Source organism: Dermacentor variabilis, chromosome 1 (genome assembly GCF_050947875.1).
Source record: "Dermacentor variabilis isolate Ectoservices chromosome 1, ASM5094787v1, whole genome shotgun sequence".
Taxonomy (NCBI): domain Eukaryota; kingdom Metazoa; phylum Arthropoda; class Arachnida; order Ixodida; family Ixodidae; genus Dermacentor; species Dermacentor variabilis.
Window position 1 is genome coordinate 112,362,244 of NC_134568.1, and position 12,061 is coordinate 112,374,304.

Below are 12,061 nucleotides of genomic sequence, written 5' to 3' on the forward strand. Positions count from 1 at the left end.
TATAGAGAGAGAGAGAGAGAGAGAGCGAGTGATAAAGGAAAGGTAGGGAGGTTAACCAGGACTGAGCCCGGTTGGCTACCCTACACTGGGGAAAGGGAAAGGATACGTTCTTAATGCTAGGCGCTGATTATGGCATAGGTTTAATCCGGCTGTCAACGTATAGCTCCTTCGCCTTGTAAAACTGACTCCCACCTCCCTTCTTTTTTGGGGGGAGGGAGGGCGGGGAGGGGGTGAAAATTGCAGCATATGTACGATGTATTTGTTCTGATCAGAAAAAAATTAAAAAAAAATGTTCAAGCGTGTATTTTAATAATTTCGTTTACTTATAAGTATGCCAAACTTAGGTGAAGTACTTTCATAGGTTAACTATTGCTTTAAAAAAATCCTGATTTGAGATTACGTCTCTGTGCCGTTGTTTGATATACCTGATTGTGTTAAGCAAAGTATATATCGCAAAACGTGTACTTGCGACAAACGGCATTAGCATAAATCAGTCACCTGACATGTGACAGAAAGAAAATTCACGTCGTGCACTGCGCGGATCGGCTGTCGGCAAAGATGCTAGCCTCGTCCATCCCGTGGAAAAACGAATTTTTTAAGAGCTAAAATTAAAGCGAGAAATGTGTTCTGGCGCAGCCGCACCTACACGTACAAATATATTTGCTCAAATATGCGTCGGGAAAAAAAGAATGAAGAAAAAATATTTCGCCAGCAGGGCAACTGCTGAGGAACGAGTCTCGCGGCATAGTCTACCTCGTTTCTGCAACGTCAAGGTGACTCCAGTATGTCTAACTTCCTGTGGTCGTGTAAGTCTCCTGGCTCGCTGCTTTTCGTGTCATGCAGGGTCATGCATGACATGCAGTGGGTCAGGCGACTTAGGCAGGGACAATGTTACAGCAACACCTCGACACGTACTGTGCACGCGTGGAAGTCAGCAGGTTAGCAGATGTCGAATAAAATACACACTGGCAATGCTCGAATAAACAAGCATTTTTTGCTGATGCACACTTCTGTGTGTGTGATAGCTTTTTTTTTCTTTGATTGCTTAAAAAAACAGGTTCGTTAACTAGTTATAGAGAAACTAAAGAAAAATATTAAACCAAGTTAAATCTAGATTATTCATGTAAATTCTATATTTTTTTTAGCGTGCCAATATATAACGTTGTTGCGTAGAAAATTTTCATCGAAGGTCCTGCTGCTGCATCTCAATTTAAATGACTTGAGTCAAAACGGACGAGTTGACATAATCTCCACGTGACCTCCCTCTGTGCCACTCCGCCATATGTGAATCAACCACTGCTGACGTCACATGAGGTACCATAGTCCAAAATAGGTGGTGCCACTCCAGCTTTCCGGTTTCGTCATTTTTTTCGCTCACGAAAGCTCTGTTCTCATTACTAATGACGAATTCGTTATTACAGAAGCCTAATCTTTCAACCTAGCGTGACTTAAAGGGAAGCTCTAATTCGGTCACAACTCCAAGTTTGCTATTCAAAAAACATGTCGCTTAAAAGTATTTCTTCGTTTTACAGCTGCTGGACCGATATGAATGAAATTTGTTGCATTTGGAAGAGTCAGCTAAATTCTAGCGACTCTAGGAAGCGACTTCCGTTTTAGGGCTTACAATTTCTCACAAAATATTTGCGAAAATTGGCAAGAAAAAATATATTGAGGCACAAAGTGTACAAATTCATAACTCTTCACCAAAAACAGGCATCGCAGCTCTGTAAACAGCATCTGTTATAGCATCTCAAGTGGACAGATGTAATATATAAATATAAAACTTACGCGGAATTGTTACAATGCTCTCCTGAACAGAAGTTTGCTAAGCCGCACAGACGTCATACAGACCCATTTTAAACACTGAGGCAACGGATGCAGTTGAGGCAAGCAATGGACGCGTCACCACGTGACAAAACATGGCAGCGCCCACTGAATCGCAGCGAAAAGGGTCAGTGAGACGCCGCTATCACTTGCAATGCAATGCAGCTGTTGTATGCAGAAAGTCGCGCTCGTAAAGTTCAGCTGTTTCAATATGCCCCCCCTCACACGTTGTGTTGTTTCGTTTGTCGACGTTCGTCTGAATTTGGTGGCGCGGGTAGTTTCATCGTTTCTTAACCTGTTCAGTCAAAAGTGGCGATTTACGACCTCCAGATAATTGTTTAGCTGTTTTTGTGCGGCTGCGCTGGCCAGTGGGCTTGGCGTCCGACGATGGGACCACCATTCTACACCCAAAGCTTTTGTCTGCCTCCAAAGAAAGTATACTCTGTGCAGGGGTGCGATTCGACGCCAATATGCCTGTCCTTTTGCTACATCGTGTTCCGTGTTGAAAGCTCGAAACGCTCAAGTCGAATGGCGGGGCATATGAAAATACAACTCTAATGGGAGGCTACCAAAACAAATTTCGCGCCTTTGAGAACAAAATGACTGTTTTTAACGGATTTGGCATCTCACTTTTTTCTTCCGTTTTCTTAGCGCACATCTGTGTTCCATCGTCACAAGATGTGCGCTAAGCCCCATGAACCGCTAGAGTTATTGTATAGGCTCCCTTTAAAAAAGAACCTGTACAGTAACGCCATGAACCGCCATGTTTCGAACGTATGCGTTTCTGTGGAAGCTTCACTACCAGGTATGTTCACCTTGCCGTGACAAGCGAGAAATGGCGGTCTCTTTCCGCTTTATCACAGAATCGCGCCTAACCAGGGCCAGTGCATTGCAATAATTCTTTTCCGATTCTGTTTTCTAATCGCCCATCCCGCTGAGTGGGCGATCCAAGCGAAAGCGGAGGCGCGCCTTCATGCGAGCGAATAATGAAGCGCAAGAAAAATAATGTGAAATGAAAATATATCCTGTAAAACCCATCTTACGATGACTGTCGACGTTAATGCGATTATCATTGAAGCAAAATCGCGACACACCATGTTGCTACCACCATAACGCGTCATGTATGAGGTGTGTATTGCCGCTGGGATACTCGCTCGCTCTTCGACGATGATATTTATGTCATGGCATGTCATGCATGCCATGCCATGCACATCCTGATATATATCTAGTTAAAGAAACGACCTCGATGGCATAATAGGGAGGACGGACGGACGGACGGACTCAAAGTGTCTTCAGTAGGCAAAGGCTGCTAATCGTATTAATACGGCCCCTGTTCGGCATTTAACCGTCATTCTTGAGCGAAGCATAAGAAATGGAAGTGAGAACATTTAATTTTAGTGAGATGATTACGTGGCAGTGTTGTTCATAGTCACAGTGCGCAGATCACTGTGTTTCGGTCAACTGGCTAATTAAGCTAATTAAGCGCAGTGTTAGGAGACAGTGGATAGTAATAACGAGTTGATGAATTTGATGAAAAGTTGATGAAAGGAATGGTTATCAGTAGCTTATTCAAATCACTAAACCGATCAGAGAATGAATGAATCTATCATTGTGATTGTTCGATTGCGAGTGTAGCATCTGCATATACGTACAAGTTGGAGTTCCGTCACTTCGTAGGGGTGCAGTGGCACGTGAGGGAGGAGTATCGGTTAGCTCGATAAGTGGGTGATGGCGGGTAGAAAGTGCAGGACGTCGTGTGTTCGATTTCCGGTCTCTGCAGCGGCGTTCCGATGGGGCGGAGTGCAAAAACGCTCGTGTGCCATGCCGTGGGCGCGCGTTGAGGAAAGCTATGTGCTCAAAATGTCCTCTACGGCGCCTTCGTAGCCCCCTGTGCAACTTTGGAACGTTGAACCCCATAATTTAACTAAATTACACAGGAATGCGGCCGGAACATGTGTGTATGCGCGGATAAGAAAGTATTCTCGGACGATTGCGATACTCCCTAATGCGAAATTTGAGCGCAGCTGTATACGTGTTTTCATTTCGCGATATATTGGCTGGTGCGGACAGTCTGTTTCATGTGGCACGTTGCGAACGGAGCGATGTGTGGTGCGACTGTCTCGCTAATCGGCAGGTCGCGACAGACTACGCGTGGGTGACGCGTGAGCGCGATTCACAACAGCTGCCGCACACAGCCCTCTCTCTGCTCATGCAGCGCTTTGTTTCCATACAAATGACGCGCGCTACTCTGGCGCCGTCTCGTATAGCCACCGTCGCCGCAAAGCGCGTCTTGCGCGGCACTACGCTTTTAGTCTCACGCTTTCGTTTACCCTCCTCCTCCGCTTTTCTACTCGTGCTCTCTTCGCTATATCAGTTTTTAATCTCCCGCTACGCACCGCTTTCGCTTTCATCCGTCACTGTGGTTGTTCGTTTGGTTACGAGGGACAACGCCGACGCTCGCCGCAGGAACGGGCGCCTAAGAGCTGCGCTCTAAAGAACACAATCTTGAGAAAAAAGATAGCATGGCCTAGACAGGTAAATTGAACATTCTTTACGACATATATATATTTATATATAATATACATACAGGGTGTCTGCAGCTAACTTGGACCAAGATTTTAAATATACTCAAGAGCTCTAGAGAAATCGTACCGACTACATAGTAGCCGTAGTCGTATGTACTTGCGGCCAGTATTTTTTTCATGACGAAGTAATACCTAACAATTACTTTTAATTGGTGCACGTTTTAATTATTCCTTGAATCGCAAACATATAAATTACAAAGTTATTGGGCACCTCAAATAACCTCCGAATCAAGCATTTGTTTAGTGGTCAGCTTTGCCTCGTTGGTTTTTCCGAGAAAAAACAAAAGCGCGCGAAACATCCAAAATGCAAAATAGGCGCTCGCGCGGCGCTACTCAAGCGCTCAAAAGCGAATAGCCACGGATACACGGCTTTTCTAGCGGCGGCAGCTCGATACAGGGCTCTATGTGATGTTCGCGGCATCCGGCGAACACGCCGCTGACGCATTGATAAGCGTTGCGGAGCCTTGTACGATACGGCGATAAGAATGCAGCCGTATATCTTTAAATGGTTGCTTGTAGGCGCTTGAGTAGCGGCGTGCGAGTGCGCATCTATTTCGCATTTCGCGTATTTCGCGGGCTTTTTTTTTTCTTGGGAAAAGCAACCAGGACCACTTCAGCACGAAATAAATGCTTGATTCGGAGGTTATTTAAGGTGCCCTACAACTTTGCAAGTGATATGTTTGCGATTCAAGATATAATTAAGAAGTTCCCTAATTAACAGTAATTAATTAATACTTCGTGATGAAAAATATGCTTGTCGTAAGTACATACGACTACGGCTACTATGCAGTCGGTACGATTTCTCTAGAGCTCTTGGGTATCTTTAAAATGTTAGTCTAAGTTAGGTGGGACACCCTATATATATATATGTCTTTAGCACTTTAACTGTTCATCAGAACACGAGTGCCCCTTTGTCTGCGGTGGCTGCGAACAACACAGCGCAATTTTTTTCATGGAACTCTGGCCAGTTTTGTTTAGGACAGACCAACTTCCAGATAAAGAGAGCCGTCGTTTTCTACGAGGATGGGATGTCTGAGCTCTAACAAGCGCTTTCGCCCTTTTCCGGACGTAGTCGTTGCCTTCATTTTACCGAAGAAAGGAGCAGAGAGGGATAACTTTTCATTGAAGAAGTATGTGCGCGGTGCCTTGCGATGCTGAGAATTACCTGCCGCCTGAGTCACGTCGGAGCTCCATTAATCACTCAATGGGGCATCGCCCCTGCAGGCCCCCGTGCGATGATATCTCTTTAGTTCTTGTTCACAAGGCACACGTGGACCACGCCTTTCCGGCGGTCTTATATTTGGAACGTTTATTGACCTTCTTAGCCGCACTCCTGCTGTCTACATCAGTGCAAACGTTGACTTCGCCATTGTCACGGCATGGTCTCGAGCAGTGAATAAACTTGTCCTTCTCCCGTGTGCACGACGTCAGTCGGTATTTTGACGCGTGCTTTGTTATATTCATTGGCATTAATGTACCGGCTTTTTTTGTTAATAACCAGCGTATGTATATATAAAAAGAAATTGGCATGGCTGAAGGCATCTATGAATTTGGTTGCAGTGGGCTCTCGGTTAGCCGTTCTTTTTTCTTTTACTTTTTCGGCGAATGACAGTAAAACACGATCAGGGCAGCCACTTGCCTTTCACAACCCTGGCGTTTCGGTCGAGCTGTTTGCGCGTTTTTTCTTTTTTAGGTAGTTACTTATATTTTTGTTTTGTGTTACGTGGAATACATCATATATTACGAGTTACGGCCTTCAGATAACTTGGCTTTCCGGGCTTTGAACGATGCAAAGCCCGCCGTGCAGCGCTAGAACATCATTTCTGACGTGGTCCATAGTTGAACAGCTCTTTATAAGCTTCTTCCACTGGCGCTGCTGTTCCCAGCGATGTATTTGCTTCGAAAGTAAGGCGATAAAGCGGATGTCATACGAAAGGTCGACCGAATTTGTATGCCAGCCTGGACGGTAGGCAAACAGTGTTGGAGCGAGCTTTCGCAATTGACCTCAGTGTCTCCTAACCATGTTTGTCGCACTGGAAAGGCAGCCCACGAAGCGGACTGCCGACTGGGCACTTTACCGCTTCCATGAGGTGTTCATTTTTTGCTGCAGAAAGCCGTCCCGTGAGATCGAGAGCCTCCTAGAGCTCCATGTCTTGCTGGCTTTTCTAGTTGTGTTATGAGGACGCTAAAGAAAAAAAAAAAAAGGGGGAGGGGGGCTAGGCTGTATCAGGGACGCAGCCGCAGCTGGTATACGTGAAACGTCCTGTGCGTGTTGTAAAAGGTGTATCGGCACTAGAATATGAGTTATGTAACCAAATAGACAAGTTGCATTTATTGCAGCTTTAGCTTACATGCCTAACTTATGTTACTCTTCACAATATTTACACCCTTTCGGGCCTATCTTGTCCCACAGCAATGATCGTCGTCATTATTGCCCGCATTCGCTTTTTTATCGCTGCGAGTCCGGTATACTTCCAAGTCACCAACGGCTTGCGCTTTATCAGCGTGACACAGCATTCTCGACAGGAAAGTAGCGAACGCCGAGTTTTCAAGTAAGGCAAGGCAGATGACGATCGGGCTCTGCTCGAACCCTATTCGTAGGGGGTCAGTTTCGCAGAGGGTGTTTGTGCATTAGGGTGAACAAATTACCCCCCTACTGGTGGCACCCGGGACTTCTCTGCGCCGCTCGACCCCAGCGCCCTCGTGGATGGTTGGGGCTCCAGCCTCAACGTCCCGTTCTTGCGCTCCCGATGGAGACGGACTCGTTCCGTTGAGGTCAAAGGGGTTGGATAGCCCTTTGTCTTGCTGCCCGAGTCTATTTACGCCATTTCTGCACGCTACGTGTAGAACTCGGAGGGGCCATGGATAGCCGAGGAAGCTTGAAATGTCTGCTACAAATTGCGCACTTGTAGCCCTTATAACTCGTGATGAGCACCAGTTTGAGTTTGATGAGTTATGTCTTAGGCACAATGAGTTCTCTCAAACGCAACCACTTCGGCTCGTATGGACTAAGACTGCCGAGCAATGCCTCTCTGAATGCCGAGCGAGAGGCTGAATTGAGATCCGATCGCGTTGTGCATGACGCGGTAACAGGGCCATCTATGCACGCGGCACATGCATGATCGAGTAATGGCTTCTTTCCTGTACTCAACGATACCAAAGTAAGGTGCGTGGAGGGTACGGTTGCAAAGGTATAAGCGATAATAGCATAACATGTTTTCGTTACATGCAGCTTTAGCAATCGACCCTTTCTGCCCGATTTTAAGGACGAAAAAAGTACGGTATATTCACGGCGCCCGCCGATGGTCGGCGGAGCGGGCGTCGCCAGCTAGGAAGCCTGTCACATTGCGAAGGCTCCTGGTAGTCAGTCGTGTTCATGCCGGCGTTGGCTCAGTGAGACAAACCTGTCCGCCGCCAACATTGCCTGCACGTCGTTCTGCCAACCGTCAACGTCGGTGTCATGTTGGCATAGTGCACTATAGTACATAAGCCTAGCGAGCACTGCGGGGAGACAGTGCATCATCGCTTCGTGCCGCGGCTGGGGTTGTCTTATTTTATTTCGCGGCCATGTATATTTTGCGCCGCTAAACTGTGGGTATTCTTAACCATGGGAGCTTCCGCCAGTAACGTAATGAGGCTCGCTGATCTCACCGCCGTTTCGCTATGTGGTCTAGCTCGTGCGGACTGGTTGACGCTGCTGTTGGATGCAATTGACGACAAGCTCTCCAACGCCATTGGTTAGGTGAAATTTGTGGGCTTAGTCGTGACCGTGGTGTAGTCTGTTTCTCCCGAATGTAGGACCTCTTCCTTATTTAACGGAGTTTCGTCTATGGTTATCGCGCTGTAAGGCAATTTACTGTGTCATTTTAGTATATATATATATATATATATATATACTAAAATGACACAGTAAATTGCCTTACAGCGCGATAACCATAGACGAATATATATATACTAAAATGACACAGTAAATTGCCTTACAGCGCGATAACCATAGACGAAACTCCGTTAAATAAGGAAGAGGTCCTACATTCGGGAGAAACAGAATATATATATATATATATATATATATATATATATATATATATATATATATATATATATATATATATCGATACAGTCGTGAGCGGTTGTGGTTTTGCCATAGGGACCAGCTACCGATAGCGTTTACAGGCGATGACCTGTCTATAGCACTTGCGACGGATCACAAAAGCTGTTCTTGTGTGCATGCGCAGCTTGCTAAAAACATTTTATAAACTGTCTTCTCCACAGTAAGAGGTTCGTCGGGGAGTATCCCGCTTTACTCGTCTTGTTTAGTGTATTGCAGGTAGTAGCCTCCACGTTAAAGCATTTACCGTGTATGTACAGCCGATAGCGTTACCGCGACAGTGGTATGCTTCTTTGCAAATGAAGGCTAGATTAGTAAGCCGTTATCAGATCTGGGCTCTTTCTCGATTGCGCAGTCAAAGCATATGATACATGTATGCAGCATACAGTGCGCGCGCCGCATGCAGAACGCTGATAATGATTACATCGTCCAAGAACGGGGGGTCTACGTGGCAAATTGGACACCACTGCATGCGGCGGTGAAAGTCGGAGCCATGGAGAGAGCAAGCATGAATATAGGCTGCCACATTGTTTCCTACAATATACTAGAGGGTGACTCCGGCGCTGCAATCGTTGAGCCACCAGGGGGATGACGGGAAGTACATGGATTTGTCTGATCTTCGTGCTTATGGATTCAGACCTTCCTGTGGATTCGTTTATTACGCTTTGTATGCCTTCATACGGTGGTACGGCGCACATTTCAGTCGGGAGCTTTGTAACTCGGAATAAACCTAATGTTGCTTGTTAACTACGCGATACTGTAGTGCTCCGGGGATTGTGTAGTTAGCTGCCAAAACTGCAATGAAATCGATTTTCGAAATTGGTGTCTGCCTTCAAAAGAGTTGTGCAAGCATTTTTCGTCTGCCCCGCTAGAGGACGGCGGGTCGCAATGTTTGTGTGTAACGTGCGATGGAGCTGCTGCGGCACGTTGGCAATAACAAATGGCCCATACGCGCGTCAGTCACGGCACGCTTTCTTCCACGTGTTATTTCATACACGTGACTTCCGTTGCAGCGTCTCCCATAGCCCAGATGTATCTTTGCACACAAGACGTCGTTATTAGAAACAAACATATGGTAGTCCTCACCCACCGTATGACGGCGACGGCTACGGCTTTTAGCCTGATAAACATTAATAAAAAAAAAAAGACGGAAACATGCACGTTTAATCACGAATTATTTCGATGCGCATAGTCTTGGTCACTGTTACCATCGATTAATTGGCATTTTTTCTTGTTTATCTCTTCTGCAGAGGTGCATTTTCAATTGTGCGACGATGTGTCCAGAAGTCAACAGGGCTCGAGTTCGCCGCCAAGATCATCAACACCAAGAAGCTGTCGTCAAGAGGTGAGCCTCCTTAAGCGCGCGGCTCTGTGCACGGGAGGCGGTACCGGCAACAGCCGCCTATGTTCTCCCGCCGCAATAAGGGAGTGTCGCGTGTTCTTTTCATTTTTCCTTCCATCAGTTCGGCTCGGTGACGTATACTTGCTTTTTTTACTGCCGCGCTGAAATACGTCCAACATATGAAAACGACCTTACTATAGTAGGATACCTATGTGGAAAAGCACTCGCGGCTGCTGCCTGAGCGCTGACAAGTGCCTTTTTTTTCTTCGTTCCTTTTATAATTATTACTATTATTATTTCGTTTTTTCTTTCCAAGTAGGCTGATGTTTCTGTGCCAGTAAATGTAGCTGCGTCCATTGTGTACCTGCCGCTGGCAAGACAAATGGCCCGAAAGATTTCTCGCGTTGTGCGTTATGTGGACAACCGAGGCTCTTCCGGCAGCGGATAGCTTGTGAAAAATGCCTGTGTACGACCCTTCGGTGCCACGTTTACCTTGGGCAAGGCCGGGAACGTATTTTGTTTCCGTTGTCGCTTGCCTTCACCGCGTTGGAATGCTGTCGCTGGCTTCTTTTATTTATTTAAGTATATTTCTTGGTATTCGCCACTGCGGTACGAGCGCTAACATATAAATGAACACAATTTGTTTTCCGTTGTTTTGACTACATTGACCGCAAATTCGTCCGCTTTCCGCAAGCGTGAACTACAAGTCCCCTTTTACTTTTTCTTTCGTGATTTTAGTTTAACGCTACTGGTACTAATATTTTTATTTTTATAAAGGGCCGTCTCGGAACGTTGCTTCGCGTTGCGGCGTGGCAGTGGCATAGAAGCCGTTCGCGAGAGCGCCTTTGTGGTGCAAATGAGTAGCGTCCGCAGGCGCCATTGTTTCCCTAAGCCCGCCGCTATTGTGAACCCGCTTGTCATCGCGCGCGCTCATCTTTATCACGAAGCCGCTGAGGCCCGTAAATCCACACAGAGAAACGTGCACAATACGTTTAACGCGGGCTTTTCGACCCCGATCTTCTGCGGCGCTCCCAACCTTCCGCGGCATGCAATGAATGGCCGGATTAATTTTATTGGCCCCGCTGCTGATAGAACTACATAGCGGCGAACGCGAATTATCTTCTTTACTTCATTTCCTTTATTTTTCTCTTTAAGTTTGCCTGCGACTCTTCTCCGTCAAGCAGTCACCGTAGCAGGCTGGTGTTATAAAACTTCGCGTCATGGAAAATAATTGGATGCTGCGACTTTCAGCTGCTTTTTCTGCGACCGTCGTCACATTAACCAGTGCCGTTGGGACGGGTGCGAGTATGAAACGAGGGGGGGGGGGGGGGCACAGCAGGGCCTGAGCGAGCGTATTGTGCGCCATAGGGGCGCGCAGCGGGCGTGCTGGAGCTCGTAGTCATCCGGCCGTCGCGGTAGCGTCGAACTATCTGACGCGCAGCGCGATGCTGTGGGCGTGTGTGCCGCATACTTCGCACTGAAGCTTCGCCATGATGAAACTCTCACTGTGGATGTAGTTTATTTACGACTGCAGTTTTGTGGCAGACGTATATAGGTTTACAACCGCAGGGCGATCTAACCGACATGGCCTATGTAATGCTCCAGTCATTACGTACCCCCTTTTGTTGTGCAGAAGTATATTGTGAACGCCTGACAATGAACTCGCAAGAGTGGTCCTTTGAAAACGGCTCGCAGGATCCTGTTGCGAGTAGATGAAGCGCCACCGCGTGTACGTTCTCTCTCGCGGCGTCGGAAGCGGGGGCAGGCGAATAGGTACGTACTCGGTCAGTGGCTGCGCTTCCATTAGGAGTCTTGTGCGAGAACGTTAGCGAGCCATTTGATCGGAATTGTCGAACTTATCGATGTACTCGATTCGGGATTGTTTCAAGAACGTGTGGCAGGGAAGGGAAGGAACAGTCACAGGCCATGAGTTAGTAGGCTACCAATCTAGAGCTTTGTATTTTGGAAAGTCAGTCCGGGGTCCTTTCAGCATTTAGTAGCCGCGCGGCGCCGTTTGATCGGCGCAGCTGGGAAGGACCACTGCTTCCTGCGGTACGTCACTGCGTGCGGAGATTGGCTATCCATACAGCCGATCACAACCGAACAGCGGCGGTGTTACTTCATTAGCTCACACAGGTTTGGCTGAATGTTTTACGCGCTTTTCACAAGGTGCCACCGGATCTATGTCCATCGTTCACCATT

General features: G+C 47.0%; 1 protein-coding gene across 20 annotated transcripts in view; it reads left to right on the forward strand.

The window, feature by feature from the left end:
- Positions 1 to 12,061, forward strand: part of CaMKII (Calcium/calmodulin-dependent protein kinase II) — a 284,190-nt gene that overhangs the window by 27,849 nt on the left and 244,280 nt on the right. For all 20 annotated transcript variants that reach the window (XM_075693250.1, XM_075693266.1, XM_075693225.1 and 17 more), the window contains exon 2: positions 9,768 to 9,862. In XM_075693250.1, the coding sequence (XP_075549365.1) occupies positions 9,768 to 9,862 (95 nt within the window). The remainder of the gene's footprint in view (positions 1 to 9,767; positions 9,863 to 12,061) is intronic.